We start from the raw sequence: 18,661 nt of genomic DNA on the forward strand, positions 1-18,661 counted from the left end.
TGTAAATCCCCCTAAAGCTATAAGGAAAGATTATCCCTTTTTAAGTCAAAGGTAATGAATGATAAACTGGTTTAAAACCAAAGTGGAGAAAAAAACAGCTGCCACTGAAGTCAAGTTTCCTATACGATCGGACTAATTTCTTCCGATTGAATGATAACTTTTATGTCAAATAAGACACAAGCCAATTTCCTAGCTAATGTTTGCTTTTCATTATTTCCGATACCTCAATTATTCACTATTTGAGATTTTGATATCATTTACGCAAACTAAAACATTGAATGAAAATACGAACATTCGAACAAATTTAAGTCAAAATCAATGTCGACAGCGTCTCAAAAAGTTTAACGACAAAAATGAAGAAATCTTTTGATTGATTTATTTCAATATATTCTTTCAAATTGGAGAGTACTGTTTGCCTATAATTTATCGACAAAAATTATAGGCATCCACTTTAAGGCGCTTTTGAAAATTCGTCATTGCCCAAGTACCCATTTAACATAGAATGGATAACTTTCTATGTCCCGACTGAAACATAGATTGCCTGCTCGTTGGACAGTGCACCAAAAGCTACCCTTAAGACCGGTAGCAATGAAAGAAAACTGCTAATCGAGAATTTCTGTGTGTTTGGCCTGACTGCTCTTAGATGCACTGATTTAAGCATGTTATTACAGTATATTTGTTTAAATGAGCGATTGTTTTAATATTTACACACAAGGGGAAGGCGGTTGTTTGAAGTGATGGAAAATCTTCTCTTTTGAAAATTAAAAATTGCAGTTATTTTGATGTTTCGACGTGCTAGACAATAGAATTAAGGCCGTAACAAAGAAGAAAAGTAATCCAAACTAATCAGACACCTTTCTTGTGTTATCAAGGTTTTTTCCTGCACAAAGCTGATGAAGCAATACCCTTAAAACTTGTTGTGGCTAAAGCTTAAATCTTGGTAAGTGTCGAGTGAACTTTAATTACAATGTTGAATCATCTGCAGAGAAATAACGGTTACCTTCCTTGTGTTTATCTATGAAGGAAACTCGCAAGACACACGTTTATTGCAAAAATTTTACGTTTATTTAACTCAGATATTATTCTCTGCAGCCCTTTGAATAACAAACTTAATTCGCATCTGTATACTGGTTTAATATCCAAGTACAGGCAAGGTTTTTTTCTTTTTAATTGTAACAAAAGAACACTTCGTGAAGCGAACTAGATTAGCAAGAAAGTGATTATTACAATCCTTGCGCCAAGAAACCGCTTCTTGATTCTTTTATTTTGAACACCTGTCCGTTTATATGAGATTTCCGAGAGCTGATTGTGGACCGGCGTCTACCCCTTTTTAGGCATTAAATATTGTCCACCCATTCAAAGCCTAAAAGAAGAAAATACTATGGTCAGCAGCATGAAAAATTACTTGATCAAAAATAGTAACAATGTTGTAAACTTAATCTGTACTAAAAAAATTCCCCTTAGTAAGATGTTTGGGTTATCTAGACATATTTTTCCCAGCATTTTCCAAAGTTGTACTGGTCTTTGTTACTCATTTTTGTGTTCAAGCTCACCTTAAAACTAAAAACGTGAAGAGTTCATTTGACGCTCGACCTGAAGGTGAATACAAGATCATAACTTAGTGGACGCATTTCTCATAACCGAAGCGACGAAAAGTGAAACTTGTATTCTGTTATTGTGTGAATGATAATGTGGATCCTAAAATGTCTCTCTTTTCTGTGAATTGTCTCCTGACACGAGTTCTAATAAATGTGACCACGAGCATAGTAAAAACGCCCACAATTTATCACGATTCTATGTAGAAGGAAATAAAGAACGGATTGTCACTTCACCGTTTCTAAAATTCCTAAATTTTGTTGTATAATATCACCTTTAAGACCGCAAGACGGAAAACGAAATGGTGGCTATGGCCTCTTAACAAACTTTTTGGGTTTCCTTAAGATATCATTCCGATCCGACTCGAATCGTCATTTAGCGGGAAAACAGCATCGAAAAGTAAACTAGAAAACAAACACATCTTGTTAAAAAACAGAACTGAATTTGTGAGAGTAAACTATATTTACTATCTTACTCACTTTAGAGCTCTGCCGAATCAGAAAAACTTCATTTGCAAACTTGCCTGAATTTTTGGAATAGGAAGTAAATGTGTATGTGCCGTGTTCAGAAACGCATAGATCTACTTTCTAAACATTGCTAACATTATTATTATCTTTTTTTTTTCTTCAAGAAAATGGAATCAAGAGTATTACTTCAGGTTTTACTGGTGATTTTTAGTTTACACACGGCCGCTGAGGGAAAACACATTACGAAGGTAAAGTCAACTACAATTATTTTTAAGTTTTTCGTATAAAATTTTATTCACGCTTCTGTTTCGTTTTGTATCATTTAATTCCTTACATAATTCGGGATGATCAATTGAGGGTACCCGTTAAACTTATATTTTAATTTTTTTTTTACTCAATGATGAGCTCTCTTCCATAATTTCAAATGAGTTTTGCATTGATTGCTACATTATAGGGGGGGGGGGGGGGGGGGGGATCAGGGAGGTCTAAACTTCCTGCCGCCAGTACCGTATCAGTGGCAATCATTTGTAGTCATCTAGACTCTCATGACTACTCACCCCCTGACTTATTATTAAAAAGAATTGCAATGAAGTAAGAAAATTGTATTGTTCGGGTACCACAGCAATATATGTTTTCTAATTTACCTTTAGAAGGCTGAACATCACAAGAGGATTGCTGTCAGAGACGTGGACGGTAAGTTAAGTCAAGAACTCAGCCTTACTAATACTGTGAGCATGATGCATTGTATAATAAAATAGGGTATTCGTCGCATTGATATATTCTAAACATGGAAATGGAGGGCAAGTCTGTGGACTAGAGAGGCCTTGAACTACTGTTCAGAAAGATTCTCACAGACATGTTTCTGACAAAAAACTACTGATTGGGGAGTGAGCTGTATTGGAAACGTTCATTTGAGCTGTGCCTATTTTAATTTGAGGAACTTTTACAAGGTCTTATGAGATGATCAATGCTGCATTGAACAGTTCTTTTCATGTGACTACATCCTCTCCTCTTCAATGCCAAAAAAAAGATTGAAATGTTAGGCATATTTGTCTGAGCAATTAAAAATTCACAAGGAGACTATGTTTGGACAAAAACTTACAGCTTACACCGTTAATGTAGCCAATTAAACCAAGCTCCTCCGAGCGTTGCCTGTGAAGAGACAAAGGGAGATTAGCGTCGCAGAGGCTAATATGTGCTCGATAGTATTCAGGTGAAATGTAGCCTCCCCCGCAGACGTATTTTTGGCTCGTCTCGCAGCGACGAACCCCTAAGAACTGCAAACCCACACCTCCCCTAACCCAACGATAACACTTACCCCTCTTTTCACTTGTTGAGTGTTAGTTTAGGGGAGGGGTAGGTATACGTAAAAGCATCTTTCAATCTTATACTGATCCAGGGATTCAAACTAACATGATAGCTTTTCCCCTCCAACAGTTCAAATTGACTACGAGCCAGTTGGTTGCTTTCAAGACAGGGTACATGACAGAGCTCTTAACCACAAAGTAAAGAATTTCAGAAATTTTTTGGGAAAGAAATTGTGGGAAAAGTGGCCCGACATGACCCTTGTTATTCAGCTATGTGCCGAAGAAGCCTTTAAACAGGGTTATACTGCCATGTTTGGGGTTCAATTTTACGGAGAATGTTACTCGAGTAAAAACGCACAAAGTAATTACGACAAGCACGGTAAATCCAACAACTGCGTCAGTGGCGTTGGGAAAGATTGGGCTAATTTTGTCTATCGTATCAAAGGTGAGTTTTTTTAACTTAGTCTTACTAAAATGATCTGATTAATACAAATTGATCGAAACTACATTGCTTTGGTTGACCCAAACATGTTACGACTTGGCTATTTTAATAAGTTTCCTGATCAGTAGTTGTGGAAGATTGTGGATTTGATTGGCAGCAGACTTAATGTGCCATAATAGCACCAGTTAAGGAAATCAAAATGTGATTGGAGTCTTGGTACCTCATAACTTACTCTAGCTACTCGCTTGAACTTTAACAAGGATTTTGCTACCACGTTCTACCACCGCCAGTAGTAGGTGTTAAAGTCCCGGGGGGTACTCCTGTTTTTACTGGTGACGGGGATGATCGAAGGATTTTATTGAGTTTGAAATTTTCCATCCGGCGGGATTTTGGGGGGTGGGAAAATTGGGCACGTATTTTTTTCGGGGTGGCCTGCAGATTTAAGGAGGGATTTTTTTTTTTGATATTCATGGTAGCGCTTGCTTATCCCGGCCGCGTAGTTCTACTAATAAAGTAATACACCAAATAACGTAAACATGCCATATCATTTAATGCTTTCTGGAAATTTTAAGGCTCGGAAATTCGGCATGGGTCTTTTGGGAGATTAATGTTTGTTCAACGGATTTTTTTTGGTTTTGTTGGAAGCTGTAGGGATTTTTTTGGGTTTTGATTTTTGCCCCCATTCGATCATCCCCGTCACTTGAAATCCGGAGTACCCCCCTTAGGGTTAAAGTTTATATTTAATATCATTGATATATATTGTAAAACGTGTAGTTTGGTTGTTTTTTACGTACGTTATATAGATGCCATAACGTTGTAATGTTTATATAGATTAAAGTAGATTGTAATTTTTTATTATTATTATTTTATCTGATAGATTTACCGTGTTTAATAAAAATAATAAAGTAACGTTTGCCATTATAAACTGGATTTATTAGTCACGTCAACACAGTAGGGTAACGTTATTGCATTATGCATTATTGCATTAGTATTAGTTAACGGATTTATATAAAATTTTTAAATGCGTTAAAACACCCGCCATGGACACCAGCCAAGTGTTGTTCAGGCTAGCGTGTTTCTCTTATGATAGGAATTTTTAAATAAACTATTAACTACCTACCTACCTAATCAGTATGAATAGCCGTTTTGTAGCGAGCAATCGAGCAGTGGGGACTTTTATATCACTGTTGTCCGACAACAATCAGAGACTAACTGTAGCATCTGCTTTTTTCTTTCTTAGTAAACCCCATTCCAGTTAAAGCCCCAAATGCTGTCTGTGAAGTCGAGGGACAAACCTTCATAGATGGTGACGATATGGAGGTGTATAAAGGTGATCTGGCCAATGGTGAATGCGAACAATGCACGTGCAAGGATGGAATGCTAATTAACTGTCACCACATCTTCCACTGCGTTCTAAACGATTCAAGCTGCAATAGTTACTCAAAGAAACCGGGGCAGTGCTGCCCCACATGTGAGCGAGGTATTGTGGGTAAATTAACTGTTAGCGACTATTAACAAGTTGGTTATATACTAATATAGCAGTCCTTCATAACATCTCGCCAGAGTTCACCCTGTGTCTTATGATCTCACAACCTTATTTATTGTTATTCAAATTGAGAAACAGCTTCAGTAAAAAACAGTAAAAAAAGTCAACTTGAGGATAAAAAGCAATTTTTAAGACATGAATTTCTAGTAGTCTCATGATAATGGAAGTAATCTCACATTCATACTTCACCATAGACATTGCAATCTTTCAAGTCGCAGGGAATAGTTTAAGGGCACAAGGACAGGATCTAGAAATTTGATCCCTTGAGGACTTCCCTTTTATCAAAAAAGCGATATGCGTTGAATGTCAGCTTTGCAGTTGTCTTTGGACTTCTCGGTTTTTGTTCTTAATATTTTATAGCTGATTAGATCTCTTTTCTCGCGATCCAACGTTGCCAATCAGCAGGATCTTCATCTTCGTCCACGGTTTTTGCAGTTAACCTCGTTATCCTTGGGTTATTGCCTAAAATTTTGATTTCCGTTGTTGTTTTCTTTAAGACGTCCCTGATAACGCACCAAAATGCACAGTCAAAGACCGACTTTACAAGGAAGGTGAGAGTATGGAGGTCCTGAAGCCCTTAGGACTAAAAGCAACGTCGGAATGCCATCAGTGCACCTGTAAGGGGGGAGAACTGCAGGACTGTCACAGGATCTACTACTGCGAGATGAACAAACCCGGATGCACGCAATTCATCAAAGCACCAGGGCAGTGCTGCCCAACCTGTGCTCGTGGTAGGTAACATCTCGGCTAAGACTTCTAGCCATACTCACGCTGACGGCGTTCCAGTGAAAATTGGCGCGAAATGGAGAACAGGAGAAAAGAAAGCGGAAGAGAGGAAGAGGGAGAGAGCAGGGTAATCCTTCGCTCTTTCTCCCTGCCCGCAACCCCTCGCTTTGCTTTCATGCCACGTTTCTTTGCGCCGTCCTCTTTATCTGAACGCTTAGAACAAGCTAGTTAATACTCATTATTGGGGCTTAAAATGGGTAAAGCAGAAGCTCAGTGTTTGTGCTTCAATAATTTTGTCCTCATTTAGTTCTGAAGTGTATTATTTACATTTGTTTGTTTACATTTAGTAATAACAAGGCCAACTCCACCAAGCTGCAAAGTGAGCGGCATCTATTACAAGGACGGAGAGAGCATGGAAGTGTTAAAGATGTCCGCTAACAAAAAGACAGGGGCGTGTCACCAGTGCACATGCAATAACAGCAATGTTGAGGGATGTCATCATATCTTCCACTGCCATCTTAACAGTTCCGATTGTGCAAGTTATAAGATAGTACCTGGCCAGTGCTGTCCTGAATGTGGTATGACCTTACGTGCTGTGTAAACAGTATTACAATACATCACGCAGTTTCACGATGAAACGGCATAAAAACGGATATTGAAATTGATCACAATTCCCAGTGTTAAATCAAATTTTCAGTCCATGCTACTAGTCTTTTTCATTCGGACGGAGAACAAAACAATGAATAATTAGACACTGGTGTCATAATTATAGAAAGTTGCAAAGACTCTTCGCCATTTCTTTACAAGTTGTAGGGATTGGCTTTAATACAGGGCGAAACGAAAAGACAGTTCTCTTCTTGAACCTCCCCCCCCCCTCCTCCCCTTCGCCCTTCCACATCTGAACACCTGGAAAACTGGGATAGAACTTTCTTAAGAAACCATCAATGTTCTTCGAGTTTTTTTTCTTATGTCACCAAAGCTGGTAAAATGCTTCCTCAAGATTTTTATTAAACTATGGAAACTCTTATTTGGTGAGGAAGTGCGGTGGTAGAGGCAATGATGAGATCGAAACATGCGCCGACAACTTAACATTATTTTTGTTCACAGGTAGGTTGAGTACGATCGTCCCTGTTAACGTAGTCCTGAATAGGACTGTTGCTGTTGACAGTGACTGACATTTCGACAATCTGTGCGGTAGTCATCTTCGCAGAATCAAAGTGAATTGAATCACGTCGGTTGATGGTATTTTACTCTTGGTTATTGACCTGATTGGTCAAGATTAAGTCGCGATGTTATTGGTCGTCTGTCAGTTAAGCCTTGATGTTGTTGGCTATGAAGACCCCCGATTTCTTGGATGCATAGACAAACAAATTTTCTTACCCATGGTGCTCGGCTGCGCGAGAGCTCTACTATCATTAACATTATCTTTATCATTATCATTTTCAGTTCCAGTCAACCCCGATGAGCATGCCCTCAGCTGTCAGATTAATGGTCTGTTATTCAGAGATGGAGCAAGCGCAGAGGTGCTAAAAGAATCTGCTGATAAGAGTAGCATATACTGTCAGCAGTGCCAATGTCAATCTGGCAAACATACCTGTCATAAGATATACGATTGTGATATTCAGAAGGTGGCCTGCGAGAAATCAGTCAAGATTCCAGGACAATGTTGCCCCAGTTGTGGTGAGTATTCTGGCAGAGTTGGTGGCCAGTTAATAAACAACAACCAGTTGCAAAATGGGAAAGTCGCTTTTGCAAACGAACCGGTTTTCTTCGCGCGCCTCAGAGAAAGAATCCTAAAGAGTAAATGAGGTTGTCTTACTAACGTACAAAATTTGTTATTATGGGCAAATCCCGCATTCTGATTGACAATCATACTCACCACCTATGAGCTCATAGATAGTAATTACTAAGCTATCGTCGGTAATCAGAAGCGTGAAAAGAAACTTACCAGCCAATCAGTAACTAAAAATCATTTAAATGTGTGCGATGCGGAATGCCTGCTATTTGTTATTCTTCAAGTTCTTCAAGCTTTGTTTTTTGGTAGTTAGGCTTTGCTACTACAAAACTATTTGTTTTTACACTTTTAAATTGATGACGTGGATACAGAATAAGCAAATCCTTAGCTTTTTAGTCAGGTTAAGAGAAATTTTAAGTGTGAGGACTGCGTACCCTCGACAACCTTTTTTGCCAAGCTGTGGTCACTTTTAAACCTATTTTTCAGCTGTCAGCTGCAAAATTCTTTTTAACTTTAGTTTTCGGAAACTTCGGAGCAAATCTCGACAGGTTTTATCCATTTTCTACTAGAAAGTTTCCTTATAAACATCACGGCTATTGAACTATCGCTTAATGTCATGTCCTCAGTAGAAAGTGCTTTCAAATTTGCAATGTAATACTCTCAGGTAGTTCAGTTTATATCGGCTCTTTCCACTAAGCCCATAAATATTCGTATGTGTTATTTTTATTTGCTGGTTTGTATTTTTAAAACCTTTATTATTTCCAAGCCTTTTTAAAACCCTTTTACTTTGTAAATTGCTTCACAGCTTGCTACCACAACGGACAACAGCTGGGGCCTGGTGACCAATGGCTGAAGAAGTCTGGAAGCGACTGCATACAGTGCACATGTCTAATGGACGGAACTGCAAAATGCCTGAGGGTACTAGAGGGCTGTCAATCAGGTAGATTAAATACAGCTATGAGTGTCAGTAATAATAGTGATAATCAGTTTCTTTTTTCAGAATAATGAATAAAGGGTAAGATTTGAAGGCAAATTCGTATATCGTATTTTTTAAAAAAGTACCAATTTATAACGGAAGAGGGAGTTTTGGTGACCTGAAAACCGGTTTTGTGTCTAAGGGTGCTGAGAACTTTAAATAAGTATATGATTTGTTTTTTTGAAATATCTCACAATATATCACAAACTAGCGGCAACATTAGAAATGCTGAGAAAAACGCAAATTATTGGATCCAGTAAAATAATACATGGGAATTAGTTTTAAAAGGAGAAATTATAAAAAAAAGACTTCAAATTTTACTAAAGAAAGGGGTTTTTCAAGTTTTTGACCACACATTTGAGGAATTCAAGTTTGCAGCGATGTAACAAATATTCAAATATTCTGTCACATTTTCTTTTAGAATGACGTGCACAGTTCCACTGCAGTTGAGGCACTAAATGGATGGAAGTATGAACTTAATCAAAATTTAAATTGTGCTTAAATCTGTAAAATACAACTGAATAAAGTCAAGTACATTTATTGGATTAAAGTGTCGAGCTGAGTCGACTGAATAATGCTATTTTGAATAAGTCACAGTTATGTCATCTTTGTTAAAAGATTGCTCCTGTATTCAGCATTATCGAGTTCGACGAACGAGTCTTTGCACTCTACCATGTTGTCGTTCACTTGCTTTACCCTGTCTCTCTTCACAGAGTTATATAAATTTCCGCAAGGTTGTTTCTCTAATAGGTCACTGTCTACTCACCGACGTGCACTGGCTATAATAAACAGGGAGTTTAAGATGCTACCTGGCCACGGCGGCGACGGGAACGAGAACGTCAAAAAAGCAATATAGGCCAATTCACACGTATCAGGGCTCTTAAGTGCACTTGATGCGTACTTTTAGTGGAACTCCTTTCTGAGGGAATATGAATTACGTATTGAAGCACTCATCTGATTTATTTACACGTTAAAATCTCTTTGTAAAATGTGTCAAATAGGACTGTGAACAAATTAATGTAAGCTGAGTGTAATAAGCCTTTTCCGAGTTCCCACGGGCCTCTGTTTCAAAACGAGGGTAAATCCTCAGCCTTTGATATGGAAATCATTTTTCATCCTCATGCAAATAAAACTCATTTATGTCTCCTCCCCGGTTTACTAAAACATTAACAATAAACCCCCCTTTACTGCCAACAGCCGAGCTTTGTTTGCTAGAGCGCCTAACTTAGGAAACAAAGAAAACCGAGACTGTGGTCTGGGATTAAAAACATGGCCAAGTTAATGGTCGGTTTTATTCAAAACTGCAAAATCATCTTATCAATGTTAAAATATGAAATAAATGTTTACGAATTTATAGGTCTAGCAAAGGTGAGGGCCAGAAGAAAAAGGCGACTAAACTACAAGAAATACCCAGAGCAAGTAAAATAGGTGGAAGATTGGGGCGGAGGCGGGTCGATTGCTTGTTCAAAGGATAAGCGGGTCAGCTATCGAAGATTCGGCTTGATGTCAGCTTTCAGACCGAGAGGATTAACAAAAGGTTACACCCTCTTATAAAGGGTCTCCGCGAGATAATGAGATCGAGGCTAAGTAAATTACTTCGAGTAGCCTTATCATAGGAGCTCGTGATTATTACCCAAAAGTAATTTTACTTTTCGTCTTGTGATTCTCATGCGATCGTAAAGCATTGTAAGATAATTCAAAGTTCACATTCGAGAGCCTCTAAGCCTTTGAAGCCGCAATCGACCCCACCCCCCCAAAATCCATACATTAAAGAAATTGGAAGGAAAGACATAAAATTTTTTATTTGGTTTCAAATAAACTAATTTTCATAAGAAAGGTTGTGCACCTAGCCTCACATTGAAAGTGGGGGTTTTTGGAACTCGGAAGTGGCCTATTAAATAATTTGCAGAAGATTGTTTTCTATAAGCGCCATATTTTCCCACTTCTTTTGTCCAAAACGTCTTTTTGAATGGCACGCGCTGTGGGTTTGTGCGGAATCACCCAAGTGTAGCTCGCGTACTTAGAGTGTGAAAATTTTAATGACCTCACTCTTTGGATTGTTTGTTGCCCTGGTGGTAAGCGTAAAACAAAAAGAATTCAAGTGAGTTGTAAGTAAGTTCTACTCCTTACTTGGGGGCGCACTTGACCGGTGACAGGACAGCCTTGCGGCTGAAAATACGTGGCCGGGCAAACTGTAAATTCCACAGGGAATGAGCTCTCTACTCTGCATTCTGCAGTCACTTGCGACTTCAAAAAGACTCAGTTGAAACAGTTAACAGTTGTATTTTGAAGGCGTATTTCAAGCAGACTTTGGGCAGAAAATTCTAAGTTGAGAAAAAGGTTGTGATCTAATTCTGAGGCAGCTAATCACCTGCACGCCAACTTGTGCTCGCAAGTAATTTGCATCTAAACACGCAAACAAAAGAAAAATTATCATTTTTCTTTAATCAACGGCGTGTCACAATAGTTGTGCACACTAGTATTCAGGAAAATCAAATTCCGCGGCGAAGAATTAACTTCACGCGAAAATGAGGAGTTAACAGCACGGCTAGTAGAATGAACGATTTATCGTATTTCTGTAGGGAACCTAAAAATATAATCCCCAGAGAAAATAATAATAACAGATGAAAAAGTGTTTGAAACACCAATTTAGAAACCTTATGACTTTCCATGCAAAAACCACTTTTCGTGTTTTAGCTGCGCGCAGTCATGCCTGAAAATCTATTGAATCTTCTTTCCAAAGTATAGCTCAAGTCTACTTGACTTCAGGTGCACTTCAAGTGCCCTTTGGTCCCTAGCGTGAAGCCAACAAAAAATTATAGGTTCAGGCCAAACAACAACTCTGCATGTGTAGCACACTTTTAGCTGCGCAGTGGAGGAGCTGCTAGGAAGGTCTCCGAGTAGTGTACGACTACGATGTAAAGATGCCTATTTTCACGTGTTTTGGAGGACTTGAACAAGCGACCACGAAACGTCCTTTCACTTTTGGAACTTGAATATCGTTCTAAGGCTCCAGAGGAGCTCGCGTGCATTTCACAAAGAATTCGAGTTGGATTAATCGCGATAAGGATCGAAAATCGCGAATTCACGTCTAAGAGACACGTTTTTGCAGCCTTCGTCGTCGTGGTATCTTAAACTCCCTAAACTTGGGTGTCAACCAGCATTCCATTCAGGTGACTGAGTAGTCATAGTCGTAAGTGCTTATGTTCGTACCTTCAAATTGGGTTAAGCACCTGTGCGCCAAATAAACTATCTGAATTAAATGGTTACACTCGTGGTATGGCTAGTACCCGCCACGCATATATATAATGAATCTTAAAAAAGAAAACAATCGTTTACTCTGATGATGTCTTCATCAGTCATTATCACCAATAATTTTATCATGGAGTACACTTACCAGGACGATCATACTTACATGTACTTAGTCTACTTTTGAGAAACCACTCAAGAATATAAATCAGTACAGCAGGGAAATCCTTAACACTGAATATTCTCTCAAGATTATTTATAATTTACTTTTTGAAGAGAGCAATTTCTGGTTTGATATTTATCCTTTTATTAGTCTTTTATTATTCAACAAAAATAACACTTGGCGTCCTACTTGCTTTATTTTATAAACGACCGGTTTCAATAGACCGGCGAAATTTCTCATTTTATCAAAGCACTGAGGTTACGACAACTTCGACTTAAACTGATTTCACGGGTTGTCAAAGAGTCCAGCGGTTCCCTTTTCCCAGGTGAGCGCCGACTAATTTCGCTTCAATATTCAGGAATGCTCTCGATCTCTTTACGCTTTCATTGCTTTTCGCCCGACATGTTTTGCACGGCGTTTAGTCATGCGAAACCTCCACGAAACATCCACGCAGCCCGCGAGGTAACTTTATCCCGATTCTAAAAATAACTCGGGACGAATTAACTATGGAATAGGGTGTGTATGGGGAATGCCTTCTCTGTCCCCTTTATCTTCTCTTGTCCTTCTAGTTTGAAGGTCTCTTTTTTAGAAAAGCTTATTAATGGCAGTTTTATGTAAACGTTTTGTCGACTTTTTAGCCACTCTTTTTGACACACGTCGAGCCTTAAAAGGGTACTATTCTGGTTCTTATCACCTTCCCCACCCCTAACCAAACATTTTATCCAAAGAAAAATTTCGAATTAGGGGTGGGGTAGGCAGACATTTTCCGATCCACTTCGGACGCAATAACGGAGCGACGCTGAATAACCACAGTTTAGGTCAATGGTCCCGAAAATGTGTTTGTTTGACTTAAGGGCCCAGTGACCTATCTTTGGCGTGATCTCGCGCGTTGCTTAGGACGTGCAATTTCACTTCCGGTCGATGGCGTCATTATTTTTAGCCAACGCCACCCGCAGCAAATCATAAGTGCGCGAGCCCGGCAAATTCGAAAACATTTTGCAAAATTGTTACTTTCAAACAATGAAGCATGTCACCACAGGTTTGAAAATATGGAAAAGTAAACAAAAGGAAAAGAAAAACAAAACAAACTGACAAAGCTGAAAAAAGACAAAACGGAAACAACAAAAAAACAACATGAAAACATGACGGGCCGAAAGGTACTGAAGAGGAAAAGACATTGCTTGGAAATTTCTAAGGCGCGCTGGTCCATTCCGTCGAAAAAAGATTTTGCTTGCCTAGTTGAAATTAGTTACAACAACCCGCTCATGTCCAAACTATTGCCACGCAGACTGACTCAGGTTTACCTGCTCCCTTCGTCCGAAGTAAGTGGTGTAAAACAAGACGGCGAACTCGCTCTTCATGCGGACAAATTACTTGACTTCTGTGTCAATTTTACCAGCGCTGAAGTGGAAGAAGCTACAAAATGTGGCAGCCTTGCCAAAAGGTTACTGAAAACGGAACAATCCATAAAGTAGAGAGTGTGTTTGCAAGCAAAAGTCACAAACTTGATGAGCTAACGAGTAAGAATCTCTCCATCAAGCCATCGTCGTTTTTGATTTCGACTTCTGAAGTTATGCGAGATGCTGTTTCAGAAAGCAAATGCAGTGGATGTGGAAAGTCGGGACAGTTCGCTTTTAAGAAAGAAACGGAGCCACAGACAGGAATACTAAAGTTGGAATTTATTTGTTCCGAATGTGAGAAACTGTTCAGTGTATCTAGCAACAGCGAGACTATTCTTGCTCGTACGAAACCAAAGTGCTATATGACCAATTATGTCCTCCTCGCGTTCATCACCTGTGGATTGTACTATAAAGATTATGACCACTTGATGGGAACCCTAGGAATAAGCCACTTTAGCAAAAAGCAGTGGATCCGAGTAATTGAGTGGATTTTCCCCGGAAGTACCAAAAATAGCCGATTGGAGTGTCCAGCAGTCGAGGAAAGCGATAAAAGCGCGCGGAGATCAAGACAAGCTCGAGGTGATGTTCGACGGCTTCTACTTGACCAGAGGCCACTACTCCAACAATTCTTCTGCCACCATGCATGACGCTAAGACCGGTAACATCATCGGCTATGCACATCGCACTAAACGAGGACAGGATGCCAACTGGGAGGGGACATCTGATGGCGCAGAGGGGAACATGCTTGACGAGATTCTTGCCGTTTTGATCGAAAACGAGCGTATAACCATCAAGAAAGCGATAATTGATAAAGACGCCTCTTGTCATGAGATTATCCTTACAAGAAGCCCGGAGACAGAGATAGTGTTTTGTGGTATCGTAATGTGCTTATTTTCTTTGGGCGTAAAAATTTCATTTCATACTGCCGAATTTTTCTCCTAATTGAGTTTGGTTGCTTGTAAGATTTTTTCAATCTAAAACGATTTCAATTATAATCTTAACATGTGTACCATTTGATATATCCACAGTGAAAAAGCCTTGGCCTACCCAAGTACGAAAGAATGACAGATGCAATGATAACTAACGCTAAAAAGTGTCTGAAAAATCTAACAAAGTGCGAAGAGATCTACTCCTCAGAGGACCCCATGGGGGACTTTGGCAAAGCCATCCTAAATTATTATCAGCACTACACTGATGACCACAGTTCAACATGGTGCAGATTTTACAAAAAGGTAGTAGTAATACACAAAAAATATTTTGGAGCTTGTTGCATCATTGCAAACATGAAACATAAAACTAGGCGAGTAAAAACTGTACAGTCAGAGCTTTTTGTGTCTTTATAATAACTTGTTTTGGTCACTGCCAACAGTAACTATTATTATTGGCATTAATAGTTCTTTATTGTGGTTATGTAATTGTACAGGCAGATGAAGATGGAAAAACGGCTTGGAAACTAAAATTTCGAGGACGTTTTTGGACTTTTTACATTTAGGGCATGAATTTTTCGTCATTTCAGGCCATGGAACCCAAAAATGAGCTTAGCTAGCTGTAAAAAGGGGCAATACGGAGGCAATACGTCCTAGCCGGCATGATCACATGCTGTTTACGGAAAATTCCCTCAATTATGTCAGGAAATTCTGTATTTTAAAGCCTCCCCTAGGGCATGACTCAGCAATTGAGGACATTTCTGCTACGTTTTCAATGTTGGTTAGCATGCAAAGATTTTTCCCATGTCTATAGTCAATGATTTGCTCACTGGTAATAGAGGGGGTGGCCCCAGAGTGGTTTTGCATTGAAATTGGCATGCAACAGAATTTCGCATGCCCTGTAAGCATAATTTGAGGTTCCGTGACCTTCTCACCCAGGCCGCGAGAAGCCTAGGTTCTACTAATAAGTAATTCATACCCAGCAAAATCTCCGGCATGCCCGGCATGCCAAATTCTCTGGCTTGCCGGGCGTGCCATAATCTGGGTCATGCCGGGCATGTCAAAATCGGTTTCTGGCATGCTCTCAACGCACAGGTCATAATTCCTTGGATCTACAGATATTTTAAGCCTGGCTAAAAAAGAAAACTAAACAGATCACAGTGCTTATCGTTTGATGTACGGTTTATAGGTCATTTACACGATGACGTCATTGCTATTCCTCTCATTTTTATAGATTTCGTTGTCCCAGCGAAGTTTAAATAACAAAAGCTCTAATTTTCACAAGAAAGTAAAACCCTGAGGGATTCTGCCGTAGTAATAAAACAGCGTCATCGTGGAGATGACCTGTTGGGGGATTGTAAAAACGGCCTCACCCCTTTTAATGAGTCTTTAATAGGATTCTTATTTCACATTGCGAATAAAATGGAATTGACTGAAATCATTAAAAGTAGAGACAGAGACTATTTTCATTGCATACTAAAATGCATCTATGTTCCATGAAAGCTTTTAAAAATACAAGGTTATAGAATATCTTTCAACGTTCATTACATTACAAACTGAGCTAAGCTCCAAAATCACTGTCCATTATTCAGTAAATTATGATGTTCGACAATGCAATGTGCTTGAATATAACGCTGCAATTACAAATCTCTTTAACGCAATTTTCCCTACGTTAGAAAAGCTGTTTTTGTCTTGTTTCATATTTTGATAAGGAGTCTGAGTTCCTCTTTCTTGTTTTGTAGGCTTGCCAGGGATTATTGTTTATGTGTCATTACCAGAGTCTGTGTTCTTTGTTTTTAACTCAAAATAAGTCAGTAATAACTGACAGTATCAAAGAATTGCTCTCTAGAAAAGTAATTATCTCCTCGTCATGTCTGGAAGTTACCTGTAACAAAAAAGAAATGGAATGTTAACACATGCAAGGGCAATATGAAAAAATGAAATAGAACGTGTAGAGCTCAGCTTCTCTTAAGATATTTTCATACTGGCTTGTTGAGTCTGTTAAAGGTCGCAACTAATTGTCTGAGGCTAATTTCACAAGGTGTGCAATTGAGACAAATGCATGGTAAATAAAATGAAAGAAACGTGGTTTCACATTAGCCAATTTACATTGCGTTGTTCGATGATGTTTACACGCTCTTCTACTGCGAAATAAACCTTTGCATTTGGGTTTGCAAGTCAAGATTATCCCGAGTTTGACTGACACTCGAGCAACAGTTTCATTTTTAAGCAGGTAAGGTTATACCCATATAAAGCAGGAATATGTAAAGGAAACTCATCGAAAACTTTTTCGCATCTTTGTGGCGATATTCTCTCACGGCCCGTCAACTGATTACTGGGGGTTGTGAAGAAAAAATACATTAGGACCAAAGGTTAAAGCCTGTCCTGTTACATCATTTTGCATGTTACCTATAGAGTTCTAATAAATAGGTCATAAAATAGGATTTAACGAGAGCGAATTTGTTTCTCACTCGGTGTATAAAAAAAGTGAAGCTATTAAATGAGAAGTTTATAAAGTATCAAAATTATTAAATTAAAAGCTCAAATAATTAGGAAAATTCCTATACGAAAATAATGCTAGAGACATCAAATTGATCAGATAAAATTCTCAGAAGATATGTCGAATAAAAGCCTCATTGCTTGCTTTTGTTTTTGCGTAAAGGTAGCCAAGTTGAAAAAGCGACTAAATCTTAGTTTTTTACGTTGAACATGTTTATTAGCTTAGTTTTCGTCCGTTTTAAAAGCTTTATAACCCAATCATAACTTTCGGGTTAAAATAGTACAAAGTCATTTCAAAAACTATGTTTATTTAAAGAAGAGCTGGCAAACGTGAACATTTTGTAATTCAGAAATCGGACCCAGCCAGGTTATTTAAGCTTACAATTTTTTGCATTTTAGCGTCCTATAAATTTACCAGAATCGCCTCTCAAAGGCTTACTGTAGTAAAGCATTTTGTAGTACACTCGTAGACAAGTAATGTAAGGCATAAGTGGTTGCTTGGATAAGACATCCAAAAGAAAAATTAGTTTTGTGGTCCTAAACGCACATTCACAGACTGCTTATTGAGTTGTTTACAACTTTGCATTGACACCTGCAGCATGTTCATTTTTTTAAAGCAAAATCCAAATCTGATTTTGGCATTTGATTTACGGATATTTTATTTTGTCTCCAAAAGTGATTGGTTTCTATATTTTTGAAGTTTTCTCTAGTCTTCTTAACAGCAGAAGAAGATTACAAGACGTAGAAACAGAAACAATCCGAAGTGAACCAGCTGAAAACCACTTATGCCTGAGAGTTCTTGGGCATGCTGAACAGCAAGATAAACTGAATGCCAAAAGGATAATTCACGGGATTTGTTCGATATTTAGGCTTTTTCTTTACCAAATTAATACTAAATTTGTACTTACAGTCTCTCGCAGAATCCATTTCTTGTCCAGCATTCACCAACATCTCAACCATGCACCGCAGCAAAAATAAAATGACAAACAAGTGCGAAGAGACATGACGACATCGTGACGCCACAACTGCCACGCTACAACAAACTAAATTCATCGTCATCCGAAAACACTTCTGCGGAAATTCGGCCGATTTCGTGCGAGCTCGGGGTATCTTCGGATGGAGCAGATGACGTTGCTGAAAGGACTATCGTCAGCAAGGAGTAAAACAGTTTGCAAACTTCGCATAGCCGACAAGAAGCGCACTGAAAACCTAAGCAAAATCTCTCTGAGAGGCAGTCCAAACTCACCAAATCAGAACGTCTTTGCAGTATTAACGTCGTACTCTCGTACTGACTTGAACGTCCTGGTAAGCTTAATTTTCACCAGTCTTTTAATGCTGTTGACCGAGAAACATATACTGACGGAGAATATTTGTTATCTTATTGTTTAAAACGCTTTTCCGCGATCAAATTTAAATCTGGACCCAGAAATATCAGTATCGCTTTGAAATAAAAGGATTAATTGATCTGTAATTGCAAGTGAAGTATTCTATTTTATGCATGAATAATGTTGTTTTGTTGTGCTTTTTATTTATAAATCCAGGCTTCTGTCTTCAATTTTGCCAGTCGATCCCGTGACATACATTGTGACAAACATAACTTTTTTTGTTATAATCTGCATTTATTGCCAG

The 18,661-nt window shown here is 38.7% G+C and overlaps 1 protein-coding gene across 2 annotated transcripts; it reads left to right on the top strand.

Moving 5' to 3' along the window:
- Nucleotides 1–748: 748 nt before the first annotated feature.
- On the top strand, nt 749–9,345 carry LOC140930441 (kielin/chordin-like protein). Of its 2 annotated transcripts, none has more exons than XM_073380132.1 (10): nt 749–940; nt 2,228–2,311; nt 2,717–2,756; nt 3,501–3,815; nt 5,053–5,292; nt 5,856–6,089; nt 6,432–6,662; nt 7,531–7,764; nt 8,625–8,759; nt 9,217–9,345. In XM_073380132.1, exons 2-10 carry the CDS (start codon nt 2,231–2,233, stop codon nt 9,219–9,221), a joined length of 1,515 nt encoding a protein of 504 aa, XP_073236233.1. In that variant the 5' UTR covers nt 749–940; nt 2,228–2,230; the 3' UTR covers nt 9,222–9,345. The 2 variants fall into 2 exon arrangements, with proteins under 2 accessions (XP_073236233.1, XP_073236232.1); XM_073380131.1 differs by having other exon boundaries at nt 750–940; nt 2,714–2,756.
- Nucleotides 9,346–18,661: the final 9,316 nt, after the last annotated feature.

Source organism: Porites lutea, chromosome 3 (genome assembly GCF_958299795.1).
Source record: "Porites lutea chromosome 3, jaPorLute2.1, whole genome shotgun sequence".
In the NCBI taxonomy this organism is placed as follows: Eukaryota; Metazoa; Cnidaria; class Anthozoa; order Scleractinia; family Poritidae; genus Porites; species Porites lutea.